Source organism: Apteryx mantelli, chromosome 7 (assembly GCF_036417845.1).
Source record: "Apteryx mantelli isolate bAptMan1 chromosome 7, bAptMan1.hap1, whole genome shotgun sequence".
NCBI lineage: Eukaryota > Metazoa > Chordata > Aves > Apterygiformes > Apterygidae > Apteryx > Apteryx mantelli.
Window position 1 is genome coordinate 36,329,563 of NC_089984.1, and position 17,009 is coordinate 36,346,571.

Sequence of the window (17,009 nt, forward strand, 5' to 3'; positions counted from 1 at the left end):
TACAAATTACTTGCTCAGCTTGATATCTGCAGATGGCCTCTATACTTGCTTCATATACAGCAGGTTTGGGCTTTTTCTTCCTTTAAGTAGGTGCATTTAAAATTTTGCATTTCTGACATCATGTATGTATCAAATACAGACTGTGAGAGCTGTTCATTCTCCCTGGTGAAATATTTAATCCCAGTTTTTGCTAACTCCATAAATACCTGAAAATAAACTGAAATAAATTCTGTAGTTGGTTTAACTGCAGAGGGAATCAAGAATAGATTTGAAGTTCTACCTTTCGTGGGTTGTTTTTTGCTCCTGTGGCTGAATGAGGGAGCTTGAGTATGAGACTGACTGTTCAGAAATGCCCTCAGAATTAACAGATTTGTTAATTTGACATAGAGACTAACAAGAGTAAGTGCTGATGACAACTAAATTAAAGCTTAATGCATGCTGTTAAAGTAGCTTTGTGTACAATGAGAACAGAGATACATGCATGTACTAAGTTATTAGAAAGAACAGTTTGTAAATAAAGCTCTGTATCCCATAAGGTGTGTTCATTAGTTTTTCCGTAGTAGCATGATGCTTGAATTTAGTTGCAGTGCCATATCAGTGCGCAAATAAAATTTGGGTGACCAATACAGGATTTGAAAAAATTCTTTTTTTCTAAAAAAGAAAAAGAAAATAAATTGCTATTCTTAAATTCCACTGTTCAGTCTGCAAGGTCCTGTAACCTAGCATTCCAAAAGCGTGCTGTGATCTCTTCTGATTTTATGAAATTTCATTGGAGTCAAAGCTGCCACTTATTTAGTAGTGTTCAACCTAGAGGCCTCTGAAGGTGGCACCCAAAATATATTTCTCAAGAATGCTGAAGAAAGTGTGTCTTTTCTGAAGTCTTTTTAAAGAGCTTTGTATGCTCCCTTGCTCTGAGATGGTTCTGTAATGTTCTCCTTTCAGGGATGTGTCTTTTTACAGATGCTTTGTATTTTGTTTCGTAAGAAGCATCATAGATAATTCATAGTGTGTTTGTGTTTTGATTCCCTACATTTTATATTGTATTTTGTTAAATCTGATTAGCAAATTGTATTTTCAAACTAAAAGCAATGTTGGAGCTCCGAGCTGTTTGTCTCTTAGAATGCTTAATCCTGGTCACTTTTTTAATGAAACTTCAGTCCACCATACTTTAAACAAAAGACCTACAGCAGGTTTTTCTTCTATGATAAATGGACCTGAAGTTTTGCTTTTGTCATTTAAATTCGAAAGAGAAGCAATTCTGCCTTCTTATGATAGGTGCATGTGCCAGTTGCAAAGTTAACTGCAGATGTTTGTATCCAGGTGTAAGGTGGGGCGAAAGCTGATGAAGAAAAAATAATATGAAGATAAAGGAAGTAAGAAATAGGAGGGTTGTAGCTGTTATAGCAAATGACAAGCTGCTTTCTCAAGCAGTCTGCCTGTCTGTCTTTGCAGACACAGTCAGTATGGCATGCTGTGAAATGAGTGACATTAAAGAAATGAGCAACCTGTTTATGGCAGTAGAGAAATATTGAGGGACCTTGTATTTGATTGTAATAAGCCATGGAAAGACAGGAAAGAGAATGCTAGAGTGCATGAACTACTGTGGATTTCATATATATTAAAATATTAAAGCTAATTATTTACTATTGAAAGGAGAAATCTGAATTCAAAGGAATCCATTTAATGACCTTTTTAAATGATAAAAATATTCCAGTAAAATTTCCCTGTACCAAACGAAGAATTTTTCATGGAAGATTTTGTGGTTTTTGTGTATTATTTGGTTGTTGGGTTTTGTGAGGGGTGGAGAGGTCACTTTATCAACAGCAAGCAAAATTATGGAAACTCTGTTGTGCACTAAAACTCATACATTAAGAAATTGTTAAATCATTTGTTTATATTTTAATGTTTGAATTTAGTCTATATATGCAGCCCAAATATGCTCTATAGGATAATTGTTTTCTGTGTGTTTTCAATATTTTTGTCATAATTTAGGAAAATACTGTTTCAAAATCATACTGCTTTCCTCACATGTCTTGTGCCAAAGTTCTAAATATCAGGTTCTGGAGTTTAGTATTCTGTATATAGTCAGATTACAGAAAAATAATGATCCTTTTTTAGCCTGGAAATCTAAGAGTCTTTGCTCTACCTTAAGCAGACTTTCTTGATAATAGGGGTTTTAATAGTGTGAGCTATGACTTCTTTACACTTACAGCTTCAAATATATTTGCCTCTTTGGAAAAGCTCTCGGAAGTATTACATAAAAGTCCTTCAACAATTTATAGAACTTCATGATTATATACAAGTCCAACACCCTAAACAATGCTGTCATTAAATAAACATGTATTTGTGGCTGTTTGAATGTATTTTACATCCCTGTGATTTGTTAGCAAATGGTAGCATCCGCACAAGAGAAGCAGTGCAGTGAAAGAAAAGAATGATGGAAAAGCAGAAAAAAAAATGTTGAAATAATGTGAATTTTTAGTTTGGAAGGCTGCTGAAATGTGGCTTTGGTTGGCAGTCCTCTTTCCCCAAATACACTAATTGGCTGTAATTAGAATAAATTAGAGTTTTTCCCCCATAATTTAAAGTCTCAAATAATTAGTATAAATCAGCAGAATCAATTCAAAATCTGAAGTGAAAGCACATCTATTTTTAAATATAAACAATTTATTCCATTCCTAGTTTTTCTTGAAAGTTATTGCAAAAAATATGAAATTCTCTATTTCGTAATTTGTCTTCAAATATAATGGACATGGATTTCTTTTTTTTTTTTTAGGTGTGATATTTTCATATAAAACAGCACTTATTGGAAGAAATATAGGGTATTTCACCCAGGAAGGGCAAAACCATAAAATTATATGAAATATAAAAGTATTTTCTATGAGTGAAAGAAACATAATCACACTCTATGGATGTGATGTTCTATTTATTCTATGGAGATTAATTTCAGTTTATATTAAATTAAGCCTCTTTGATTGTAAATCTTTACTTGCTATTTCAAAGGGGTGAAAGGAAGAACAGCTGAGAGTTAAGGGTCACATCTAGAGCTTTATTGCCTAATATATTACAGGGTCCTTTAAATGGTTCACTTTGATATTCTAATGGCAGATAGAATGTTGTATGTTAGTCTTCAGAATAGCTTTCTGACTTGCACTATATTCGTTTTCCCTTCTTAGCTGCATATGGAGGCTGTTTATATAATTGACCATTCATTTGTACTTTACTTTATTAGCTTCTGGTATGGCTGCTGGCATAGTTAATATTTATGAATGTATACATGAGTCATTTATATATGTAAGAAAATATTCATATATATGCTATATATGTTTGTTATACAGTTTATATATGCTGTTAATTGTTTAATATAATAATTATTTTATTTAATAGAGACATGCAATCCTAAATTATCTATAACATTTAGGCCTAGGTAAGTGCTTGAAAAAAATACCAATATCTTATTTTTTGTAGTCATCTTCCTACAAATAACAAATTCCCTGCTCAGACACATTTATTTCTTCCTTATGTTCAAGAAGAGTTTGGGTGTTTCATTGCACAGCAAAACCCAATAAACCTTGGTTTTGTTGGGGCAATTGTCAGAGATAATTTTAAGCTATTTTAAAATTTTATGTCTGGGGAAATAAAGGATTAAGTTGCTTTTCTACATTCTATATATATTAATATGCAATTTCCATAAGGAAAAGCAGTTCTTACTAATTAACTATTATGTACTATATTGGTGATATTTCATTGGTGTTGCTGACTTTAAGTAAAATTTATTTTATATAAAATACATTTGTTGCCATTAATCTTTTATGTACCGTGTTGTCAGTTACACATTCAGTACTTAAATTGCAAAGCTTTATTAAAAGCATTTTTGATGTCTTAATATATTATTTTACTTAATTTTGTGCTTTTTCCTCAGCCAAACGATTTCAGTTACATTTTTAATAGTCATGTTAAATGCACTCCTCTAGAGCTTTCTTATAGTGTATGCTTTTAGCAGTATTCCATTTTTAAGGCTCATTTCCCTTTCTTCCATATATTTCTCTTAGCTTTTATAGACCAGGCCAAATGTTCTATGCCACAATAGCATCCAGTGGTCCTAAGGAAACCGCTCAGAAAACTCCACGGCACAGGGTTTTAATTTGTCCATGATCTGTATTTTGGCTCCTCTGCAGTGCTGCATCTTTGCACTGCCAACACCAAACAGTCTCAAAACAGTGAGGCTGCTCCCATCAGAAACGTTTCCTATGGCCAAGGGGCCCCCTACAGGCAACAGGCATCTTCTATTACAAGTGCTTCCAGAAGACGTTCCATTCTGCACGCAAAACAGCTGGCCCAAACTGGAGAGTCTCAGCCTGTGCATCCAATCCTTTGTTTATAATTTGTGTTTTACATAGACATTCAGTGTGCTAACAAGTGTGGGTATTTGGATGAATCAGTCCCTGAATACCTATACAATGCTGCCCCACTCGGTGCAAAAGGCTATGTTTGACTCCATAACGGAGAACTTAAGTTCTCCATTATTTCTTTAGCTCCAGTTCTCTTAATATCGAGTCCTGTGTCCCAAGTTTCATATCATAAGCTTCCTGGACAAATTATAGCTAAAAAATTAGAGAAAACAGTTTGCACTGTCGTCAGGTCTTCTAGGTAGAAGTATTTGATTAGATGCAGTTTACATTTTTTCTTGGAATTTTTTTGTTAATGTTCATATTGCTATTTATTTAAGTGGCAAAACAAATTATCATATTCTATAACTCCATTCTCCTCCTGGAGGTACACTTGGAAATACAGATATATGTATGATATTTTCACATATATTTCACACAGATATATGCAAATTTTTTTGAGTGGAGTCACAGTAGTCATACATATGTAGTCCAAGCGGCTGCAGTGCAACTTCTGGGATCTTTTAGAAAATAGTGTCCATTGGGATCATTCACGCTTATCTGGTAGAAGAAGTAGAGAGCTTGGAATACACATTTCCTCACAGATTTCTTGGTTGTTGTTTGACTGGGCAGCTGTTGTTGCTTAGAGATAACTTGCCAGTTAGTTAATAAGAATTCCTGAGAAAAGAAAAAAAAACACAAATTTTGTACAGAATCCAGATGTAGAGGACCAGCAATATCATCTCATGATCACTGTCAGCTGAGAGTAGTTCAGGAAGTGCCTAAAAGCTAGTGCTTCTTCAGTGGAGTTGGAATAAATCGTTTAACTTTGCATTTCAGAGGATTGAGCATATACCCATACAGTTAGTGCCTGCTCCCAACAGACGGATGGGAAATCCCAACTGAAGGGTAGAAACTTCCCATTGAATGATATGGTTTCTTTAAGGGGCTTTACCTTGATTACTTTAAAAAAATATTTCTGTTACAAAGGTCATAGGCTAAAAGAAGTGATGCTTGGATCAGATACTGCTAAGGGATTTGAGATTCCACAACCACCAGAGTACTGTTGATTCCAATATGTCATGGATTTACAGAAAAGACACAGAGTTCTAAAAATTTCATAGTTGTGTGCAGGGTGGCATGAAATCTACTTTCGTATCTTCTATACCTGCTATTGAAAAGAGCTTGCAGACCTAAATTTCTGACTCCTCATAATAGAAATTTTTTTAGAACATTAATGGGCTGTGCGAGAGCGATATGCTCCCTATTGTAAGTCAGGAGTAAGTGTTTTCCAGAACCAAATCTAGAGTTGCTTCATGATCATATCTACGATATCTAGATTAGGTAGTATTATTTAAAGCCTTCCCCACTATTGATCTTAGTTTTTCCAGGTGTTTGTGGAGTCCGGTAGAGTCCAATCCCATGGAGGATAGTTGGCACAGAAAACCTACATTCCATCAGTCCCACCTCATGGATGAGATAACTATCACCTATAACCAGTCATGAATTAAGCTTGTATCCTGGCCAGCTGCCAAAGAGGTGTATCACCTGCCCAGAGCTGTCTGTGCTAATTCCAGAAGAACAAAATAATCTCTGTGTTTTAGAGAAGGGACTCTTTTTAAGCTTCAGTTTTTCCACGTGTATTCTTCCTCTGTCATTGTCTTATCAAAGTTATGAAATGTAAGCACTCTCTTCTCCATTTTCGAAAAAATCACTTAAGAATTTTTGTGCATGTCTGAGCATACCTCCTGTAGTGGACAGTCTAATGATGCAGTTATATGATATCTTTAATGCTAGGCTCTGTCTGAAATTTTTGTAGGGCTGTTTTCTTTAAAATAAGTTGCAGTAGCCCTTTGTTTTCCAGGTACTTTTCTTCATAAAACGAGGGAATAACATCTCTGCTGAGGAGTTCCTTTATAATCTTAGTGCCATTGTCAATAAGTAGTACAAGATGAAAATAAATTTTCACCTTCATATATATCTACTCTGTGGAAGATGAAATTCTGTGTTGTATAAACTGTCAGCCTTTCCTCACCTTAGAATAACTTTATGTATTCTAGTGTTTTCTATACCAGCAGAGCTGCTCATTGCAGTTACTTTGATGTGTGAACTTCAGAAAGGGAATGCACATTTTCTATTGCCATAGTTAAAAAGTATTGCATGTATTGAAGAAGAGTGCTTTCTGCTGATTCCCCATATGTGTGTATATTTTTTTCAGCCAGGAACTAAGGTGTAATGTTTGTAAACCTTTCTTTTATAGCATTGGTCAGTAGTTTTATGAATTATATCTCTTTGCAGATGCTGTTCCACAAATCTAACAATGAGCTGCTTTACCTTGCATTCTTACCAAACATGGTTCTGCCTGAGAGAACCAGAGTAGCAGAAGGTCATATGTATTTCTTTTCCACTGTTCTGTTTTTATGGAGTTGGTAGTTACAGACATATGAGAAGTGAGTTTTAGGAACAACTTATATGACTTTCATGGGTTTATATGACTTTCATGTTTTTTCATGAGTTATATGATTTTCATGGAGATAGGTTTAACATTCATATAAGCTTTATTTATGGAAAATATCTGTTTTCAGGCTTGCTTCCAAAAATAACATTATAAGCACTGTACATCTGGGTAAGAATTGTTCATGTAATGATCTTCAAATGAACTTGAAGATTGTTGCTTAACTTTTGTGAATTCCACTTGAGAGACAAATAAATAAATAAATAAATAAATGCAAATTTGCATTTGAATGAATTTTGATGTTACTTGCAGTTTTAAATACCATTTTAGATCATTTGCAGTTGAAAGGGCATGAGCCCTTTGTAGGACTTTAGGAATAAGAAGTTCACAGGTGAATTAAGTCTTTCCTTCAGGCTCCTTTTTTTCATAGGGAAACTGGTGGAAGTGGGAGCTCAGGAGCTACTGATTTACTAAAACAATAGGGGCAGGAAGAATCTGGATTTGAGCAGGAGATGGATATAGGCTGATGTAAGAGAAGAAGTTAGTCCTGCCTGATTTAAATATAGACAACAGTAAAATCTGTGTTGCTGAAGAGGGAAAGATTGACCAACTATTAGCTGTTGGTTCCAGAAAATGGCATGTGGGGTACAGTAGGTGCATGGAACCACTGGTACTACTAGTGTTTCTCGTGAGTAACTCTCACTACTAGCAAAAATAAGAGAAGGAAGTTCTTTAATCACCTAAATGGTTATGGTGTCTTAATAGGTGGTATGTTTCACCGGCTGTGACAGCAAGAGCTATCTTAAACCAGGAAACAAATACAGTTGTCTGAAATGTCTTAGCTTCCCCGGATCAGCTAAGATTTATTTCCCTGACCCCACACACTGCACTACTGTTGACTGGAAGTTGTATGTCCTACTCCGTTGCTAGCCAGGACTGCTTTCCCTCTCTGCCTCACACACCTCTAATTTGGAACCATAACACTTCATTTTCAGAATAATTTAGGATCGCTAATCATTGAAATATTCCTATTTATAAGAATATTTGCAAAACCTGTGTGCAGAGCAATTGAATTAATCATTAAAAACATCCAGAATTTTATACTGCTTTCATACATATCAGACTCCTAATATACTGTTTACAGTGCTTTGTGCTTCAGATAATCCTGCTGAAAACTTTGGAGCTGCCTGTCATGTATATATTAGTTAACACATGTAAGGATGGCTGAATCAATCACATCATAATCATGAACACAATATTCTTGTCAAATACAATGGGACAAATCAATTGCTGTGACAATAATTGCTTTTCAGAGTCATGGTTTCAGAAAAAATAATTGTTCAATTATTTTTATTTCAGTATTGTGCTTGCTTTATAAAATATCAATTAAAATATGCTCTATTTGCCAATAAAGGATAACAAATAATATGTCATTAGAAAAAAACAGTTCTTAGGAAAACAGTATATGTGATCTGTTAGGAGACTTGTACAATGTTAATTTAAAAACATGAACTTACATGAGAGACTCATTTTCTTCATTTGCATGTATCCTCATTAAAAAGTTTTTTTCAACAATTTTTGTAGATTTTTTTTTTACTGATTACTATTATTTTTGGTTCATATTTCAGAAATACCATAGTTAGCATGAAAGGGAGTTAATTAATTACATTAATACACTGTAAGGATCATTGTTTCGGTTACTGTCTAGTGAAGAGTACCTTTTCATACTGGTGGCAAAAATACTGAAATCAAGGGGCATTGTTTGTTTGTGGGTCTACAGAGATATTTAACCATTGTCTCACACAGCATAGCGAGGTCTAAGTAACCGAGCAATAGTTTCCTTGACGGCCCAGCTTCCATTTTCAAAAAAGACTTAGGAGGAGCTTTTAGAATATGTGCATGTATACCAATATGCACTCAGTGAGATTCCTATATACCCAAATACCTTTATAAAAGTAATCTTTGGATGATTATACTATGTCTCCATTAGTAAGCAGTGTGGACAAATGGGAGAAGATCTGCAGAGCTGGTGCTGAGTACCTGACATCCACACTACACATATTTCATTGTTTTTTCAGTATGGACAAGCTCTATTCCCTGTGCACTCATTCCTATGAGGTTATGTCTTCATAGTGTCTTCCTTCAACTCCCTATAGTTTCAAAACTAAAAAGAGTGTATTTCTACAATCATTCCATTCCCCTAATCATCTCAATTGTACTCCTTTATACCTATTTAATTCAATTTATCTTTTTTGAGATGAGATGATGGGCCCTTCTGGTAGTCTTCAAGATACAGACATGCCATGGATTTATTCACTGGCATCCTGTTGTTTTTTGTTTTGTTCTTTATTCCTTTTCTAATCTCTCCTAACATTCTATTTGCTGTTTTGACTGCCACTAAACATTGAGCTGTTTTGTTCAAAGAACTATCTGCAATGACTTCAAGACTCTTTTCTTGAGTGGTAATTGCTAATTTAGAACTGATCATTGTGTATTTATAGTTAGCGATTTTTTTTTTTCCTGTGCATATTGTTTTTAGTTCACTGGCACTGAATTTCATTCTCTTATTTTATTGCGCAGTCTCTCAATATTGTGAGATCCTTTGCAGTCAGCTTTAATTTTTATTGCCTTGAATAAACCAAGGCTGTTATCTCACAATAGTCTGAAACCAGGTTAGTCTGACAAAACTTATTTTCCATGTCTTTCTTTACTTCATTAGCATGTTTTGAGAGATTTTTCCTTGTAGCTTTTCATGAAAAAACCTGATTGCTTGTATAGAAAACAGAGGAAGACGGTCAAGCATTTCATGTATTTTTTTTCTGGCCAGCAAAAGATATATAAAAGTGTTAACTAAACAGTGGGCATTATCACCACTTTAATTTCCAAATGATTTATATTATTTTATGGGTCTGTCTGTGGAATGCTTGTTTCGGGTCTTGACTTTGCACATGAAGTAACAACATGTTTTGACTAGTGACAGGAAAAGCAGATGTCTGACCCACCTCCATTAATGTACAGAGCAAAGTAGGAATTTTGGCTCAAGTTTTGCAACCAGAACCTCAACTCTGTGTTCAAGAAGCTCAAGAAAATCATTAAAGAAGTTAATAAAGACAGAGAGGGTTTTTTTCTGTAAAGGGATTCAATTCCTGGCCATGAGGCTGTTGCACAGTGCAAGCCTCTCTCAGTTTCCTTTGTCCAGCTCTCTCAAATGTGTTCAGCCTTTACAAATTCCAGAAGCTTTAAGTTTGTCATTCTGTTAGAGTTGCTAACGTTTCCCTAATTTATTATTTGGAAGGACTATAGTGGAGATAAGTGAGATAGCCTACCCTAACTTCATGCACAGCGTGCTAATGTATAGCAACATTTCAGTACTCTGTTACCTTGCTCCTAAGCATCTGTGGCAGTTACTGGCTAGATAGTACAGTATGTGGGAAATATTATAGTTCCTGGGAAATATTATTTGTCAGCAGCTTTTGGTCTTAAAAACCGAAAATGTGTTGCTGCAAAAGGGGATTTATTCTGTTGGTCAGCAGGGGTTCTTTGTTCTGCTTTTCCCTAGACACCAAATATAAACTCACAGTCAACTTGTGATTGATTTCAAAGAAGACTAGAGAAAGGGAGACAGCCAAAGACAAATTTTAAGAAGTGATATCAGTGAATCAAGTGATGGATTGAACAAGTGGTGAAGGTTCTTTGGTGGTCAGTTTCTGTCATAACACACCATATGCTACTTAGATATTTTGTCATAAGAAACTCTTTTAGAAAGAAATACTATGTTAATAAAATGGTGTATCAGTTAAAATGTCCTTACTGCATTAGTTCCTTTCAGTGAAGACCTATGTAAAAAGGTGATTTACACTGAGATTCGTTAACGTGTAAAAGGTTGATATTTCTCTTGCTCTCTCACTTCCTTTTATTACAGCTCGTTAGCTCTCTCCTTCCACAGTTTTCTTTTGGCAGGATGATTCTCAGATATGCTGAACTGTTCTGATCTATTGATCAGAACCAGTCAAAATTCCGGCTACCTTTTTTTTTTTGAAGGTTCTGTGCCAAGAACCAGTAAAACCACATTTTTTTTAAATGCTCCTACAAGGAGAGAGAGGGGGGACATATCTTCCTTTCCATAAAAATCCCTAAGTGCCAAAGAGCATTAAAAAACTCTGAAAAGAAATGCTGGTAGTTGATATTGACCATTAAGAAAAAGTCATATTTTGCATTTAGAAACAGAACCTTTAACCATTTTTTCACTTCAGACTCAGGAAAATCAACCTTCCTGTTGCTAAACAGCTACAGTTAATTCTGTTAAGTAAAAAACAAGCTGTTAATTTTAATTATGTAATTGAGCTTTTTATGTCCAAAGCACTTTAGATACATGGAACTTCTGTCTTTCAAACTTGGTGTCACTCTGGCAGTCTTTTTCAAGGGTGCCCAAAGAAGTGGTAGATAACAGGAATTTAGAAAGCTCCTAGTGAGAAGAGTTTTAAAGATGCTGATGAAAATTTATTTCACTTTAACCATCAAGCAGAACTTTTGTTTTGGAGACTGAGTTTTGTACATACTCCGAGAAATGGTAACTTTGTAACTGAGCAATGGCACAGATGATTCTCTGGTGCTTGCAGACCACAGAATTATTGGGTGCTTTCATTCCAATTTCTGTCAACCACATTACCTTAATAGTGACATTATGCTACAGTTGCCATAAACTGGTTTCTAATAGACTCCATATTATGGATAAATATTGAATGACATGAGCAGCTGGAGATGTATCTCCTAGGTCATAATTTCAGTTCTGTTTACAGCTCAATAAGGAGAAACAATGGTGTTATAGTATGGATAGTGGTCATACTTTGCATTATGTACAACACTCCACTCAGTTATATTACTGAAGGGAATTCTTGGTATTTCCTATAATAGATAAAGAATACATTTTGAAGCTTTTTGGTAAAAACGTTAAGGATGATTAGTATAATTTAATAGATACAAGGTTTTATTAATTGCAAATGCTGTGCATAGCAGATGTGCTAAGTTGATGCAAAGTTCATCATGCAGCTAGAAAATCCTTATATTTTTATAAAAACTATCCAAATCAGTTAAAAAATGTGCTGACCACTTACATTAGGTAGAAAGTCCAATGATCTTTCTGCCAAAATCCTGGTGGACTAAATGTTACAAATCTGAAATTATTGGGGCAAGGGAGAAGGCATAGGCGCCCACTGTGAACTGCAGAAGTCTAATCATTTTGGTATTTTTTTCTGCTGTCTGTTTGGATCTGTAACATGGTAATGTTCTTTGGGATGTTCTTCCTGAGCAATTCACTACAGAAATAATTAATTTGATGAAACAGATCTATTGTCACGTGGCAACCTGGTTCCTCAGACTGATTATACTCCCGGCCTAGTTATCATTCCTGCTCCCCATAGTTATTCAGAATTTATGAACAGGAGAGAAATATAAATTGGTATAATTTCTTGCTATAGTTCACCCTTTTTTTTCCATCTGCTGAATTTGGAACATGCGGTGCATATTTTTTGAGACTGTTGTGGATTTAATGGAGACAGTAATAGCATTATATGGAGATAATCACAGCCTCAGAGGTGTGCATCCACTTTTGACTTTGATCTGGAGGGTTGACAGCTCTCTGTCATCCTGGCAGAGTTCAGTTATTCTCTATTTATGTGTTTTTTACTATACTTAAATGTATTTTATTTACTTATGATACTCTAAAAACATGAGTTTTTTCAGAGCATTATGTTATAATTACTTTTTTTTTTTTTTTGTAATTGCAGTTGTTTCTTATCCTTACTGCTGGTAGCGGCTGTCGTTTGGAAAATCAAACAAACCTGCTGGGCTTCTCGACGGAGAGAGGTATCAGTGACTTTAAGATTATTGTGGTGACTTTAACTTTTCAATAAATTGAAAGCTTTGATGAACAATCACACCTACCCTTTGTCCTGTATACACAGTTTAGATGTCCCTCTAAACACACCATTTATTGTCTGGACTGTTGTGGCAGAAAGGAAGAAGAAAATCTAGTTCCTTTCCCTATTAAAAATTACAGAAATTGCAGAACTAGATTACAGAAAGCTAAATTGTCTTTCTAGTGGAATATCATGCTCTCAAATACTCTCAAAATAGTATCGCAAAAACATTGGTAAGTAAAATGAACACAGAGAATCACAGTGTACCATCTCAAACTTGGAAGCTATTCAATGCTCTTATTATTTGCAACTGTTCCTACAGCCTTCTTGTTATAAGTACTCATTGAAATGTACAGTAGGAGACAGCCCTCTCTGCAAAGTATTTTGGGTTTCTTTTGTTGTTTTTTTTTGCCTTTTTGCCAATTTTTTTAATTCTAAGCAAAGTTCTAGCTCTATTGATATGAGTAGTTTTGTCATTAAAACCATGGCACAATTGAAGCTCTTTAGTAAATACTCATATACAACGTCACCGTGTTCTTCTGTAGTGTAAATTGGTATAGCTTCTTTGGAAAATTTGGCCCAAATATTTGCTCTTCTCTGTTTAACAACTGATTAAACTTAGATGAGATTAAGTTTAGATTTGTGTTTACTGCTGTATGTAAACAGCATGATTCAGAGAACATATACTGATATTCATCCTATTTCATTTTATTCTTATAAATAAGATGAATAGTTCTCACACACTGTTTTTTTCCCTTGAAGCATCTGATCTTGATAATTGTAGGAAATGGATAGTAACATAATCTAAATTTAAAAAAAATTAAGCAAGCCAAGTCTTTCTCTAATGAATTAATTTTTCTTAGTATACTGGCACTCTGACTGTTTAAAAAACTTTTTTTTAATTGGAGATCTACAATGAATTTATGAATGCTTTAAAATTGTCAGGTAACTCATTTACCAGTTCCCTTCCCTGGCATTATAGCATACTCATGCCCAGGCTTAGCTTTGAACTGGTCCTACAGAGAAAGATGTATATTACTGTAGTTATTTAATTTATTTATCTTTTTCTTCACATGAATATTATTAAGCATATTCTCTCTCAAAGGGCAAGTGCTCATATATCTAGTATTACTTGCAAAATACAGATGCAAGTTACTTTAAAACACAATATTCTATTCAACTGATTAATATTTCACTTGAATTTGTCTCCATATTTAATTCTCTAAGAATAGTGTTGTGCAACATTGTACTGTGATGAAATGCAGCAATTCTTTGATTTCACTTCTCGTGTTGATCAGATGATTTTATTGGCATTTTTAAGAACAAATCTGAACTGCATGAGTTTACAGATTTAGGGGGACTAGTCTGTTTTTTTATCATTACTCTCATGGATGTTTGAAAAATACTATTTTCTTAATGTAGTCTCTAGGCATTTTGAAACGTCCTCATAGGAAGAGTTTTTAGAAACTTTCCAAGTTTTATTTTCCTAATGTCATAGGAAGTATCTCTAAGGTTGTATGCAAGCTCATGCAAGCGGACTCATAAATACAACATAAATTACTTTCTTTGGAAGAGGAAAATAGAAACACTTGGAGGCTGATAAAATTTTCAGAGATCTATGCTTCAGTGCTGATCCCTGATTTTTCTTGAATATAGCTAGAGAAATTTAGTTGTCTCTCATTTGGAAATGTTTCTTGTTTAGTTTCAAAATGATAAAAGTATGTGTTCCCACATATTTTAAATGAGGTATAAAACAGTACCTAGAGTATGGTAGTGTTATGAATTGTAAATGTTTAAGCAAATGGCGTTTACTTCCATTCCCTTGCTGCACATCAATGCCAGTCATATCAAATATAAGTTTTTGATAACACTCCATATAATGTTCTCCTTTAATCTAGGTCAGCAGAAGTTGGCTTTGTAGGTAGCACATATTTTAAAGTTTTGGAATGAAGTATTGCAAGTAAATTGTATAAATAACACACTAATAGAAGACCGTCTATCATTGACAAGAATTCTGAAGTACCTACTGCTGAAGCCCACCCATTTAAACTGATGGACTTTCCATTTCTTTCATCATACTTGAAACACAGGAATGTTTCACTCTTTGGGTGCTACCTTCATTATGGATCTGACCTACAGTGAGACAAGAAATATAACAAAAAAATAAATAAAAATGGAAAATGGTGTTAAAAGCTGTTCATCATTGTTGTTCATCTCAGTCTGTTTTCCCCAAGACAAGGAGAACCTTATTATCCAGTTCTTGTGATCTTTTAGTAATGAATTTTATCAGGTCATTGAGGTAATCATATAAGTTTTTGAAGTATTCTTAGACTTCTGTGTGTTGTTAAAAATTCAGAACCTTGTCCTGTTTTGCCTTCTGACCTTAATGCTTGGCTAAATTGGGTCATTGCTGATTCCGGATTGAATGTAGTGTGGCATCAATCCAGCTACTTGCAAAGCAAGAGAAAGCTGTTTGCATTATGTAGCAGTAATGTCTCCATTTTCCCACAAATTTAGAAAATTTCCCTTCAATTCCTTTCCTAATTTTTTGCCCATTGAACAAAGATTTGCCTTCAGGTGTACAGAGCAGTCCCCAAATCTTGCTGAGTAGTTCACTTGAATTTAGAATCTATTATGTAAATGCGTAAGAAATTATTTTAAATATATATCTAAGAAATTCAAAATTATTTCTTTCAACAGACATTAGCTGGTGTTTGTCAATATTGAATTAAATTTCTCTTTTCTCCTAGTCACTGTCTTCCTATTTAATTAGTTGAAATAAATTTTCCCCGAGCTATGTACTTGGGTTTTGGTCAGTTATTTTTTTCATAACAACATTTTGGTTCTCATCTTTTTCCTACTTAGGTTGCTATCTGTTGAGATGTACTTTAGCTAAGGCTTTTTGAACATCTATATTTATACTTTAACTCCTGACTGAACTTCTCTTCTTCCTTCCTGCCTTCTGAAAAAGCAAGAAACAGCAGATAGACTCTCTCTCACCTTATACCATCAAAGTTATTCACCTTGTGCATTGAAAGAAAATGGGAAGTATCATTTCTTTTATTTCATGATTCCAAAAAGATCAATGAAACATTGAACAGGAGAACATGAAGAACCTCCTGCCTGGCATCCCTTGACCCCCCAGTGGTTCAGCAGCATTAAAAAATGTTTATGAGGAAGGGTGAAGTAGGATGTGAAATATTGCTCATCTGAGAGAGCTTGACTCTTGAAAGGAATAATACAGCATATTACCAGGTGATTTCCCAAGCATTATTCTTATGGCACTATCCTGCTTGTGAAACAAACCTGAAGGAATTGGGAACATTCTTATGGGTACCGAACCCCAAAGCTCTATTTGAAGAGCCGGATAAAACTTACAGGCATGTGGGAATAAACAGAGGGAGAGATGTATTCATTTGTCAAATAGATTAAAAGAGTTCCTAAGTATTGGAGGTTTAGGAGCAGCAAAGCATTTTTTAGAACAGTCTTGTACTGCATAAAATGTTAGATATGTACTCTAGGTTTTAATATTTCATCCTTCTATTTCCTCCAAAGACTCACAAATCTTTCTACCAGTACCCTTCTCAGTGAAATTTCAGTTGTTAGTTCACAGGATGAAAAACTGAGAGCTGTCATTTTCTCCCCCAAAATTTGTTAGACCCCTCATATTTTATACCCAGAATTCACCAAGAGCTTATCCATGACATTTCAATCTGACCCTCTGTTTTCCTTATTTATACAAAAAAAAAGATATATCACCTAGATTCACTAAATAAGAAAATTGAAGAGAACATTTATTGTCCCTGCATCTTTCATATCTAAAGTATTCATTCAATCTTTTGTTGAGAATGTATACAAGAGGATTTGTTCATAGATCACATTACAGAAGCGCTTGACAGAAGGTTGCCTGCCAGTTTTGCAGTGGCTCAAAGGTTTTGTCCCATGAACTACTTCCAGTTGAAAGGCACCACACTGTGGGTAGAATTTGCATCCAAAAGCTTTCCTATTAATGGTATATTGAACATTTCTTTTTCCTCACAAGATTACAGTGAGGTCACTCACAAAGCTCATACAGATGGGATTAGAAACCATGCAGCTTCTAGCTGAGGTATCTCAGCAGATACTTGTCCTTCATAAGGTGAAGCAGTTGCTGGTGATATACCCTCTGTACTAGTTGTTCAGCTAATTGTTTTAAAGAATTGTTACTTTTAATCCAGAAGCATGCAATCACTGATGTTGACATGTCAT

General features: G+C 34.7%; 1 protein-coding gene across 1 annotated transcript in view; it reads left to right on the plus strand.

The window, feature by feature from the left end:
- Positions 1-17,009, plus strand: part of ATRNL1 (attractin like 1) — a 565,377-nt gene that overhangs the window by 306,000 nt on the left and 242,368 nt on the right. Inside the window, exon 26 of the mRNA XM_013948667.2 lies at positions 12,630-12,708. Within this exon, the coding sequence (XP_013804121.2) occupies positions 12,630-12,708 (79 nt within the window). The remainder of the gene's footprint in view (positions 1-12,629; positions 12,709-17,009) is intronic.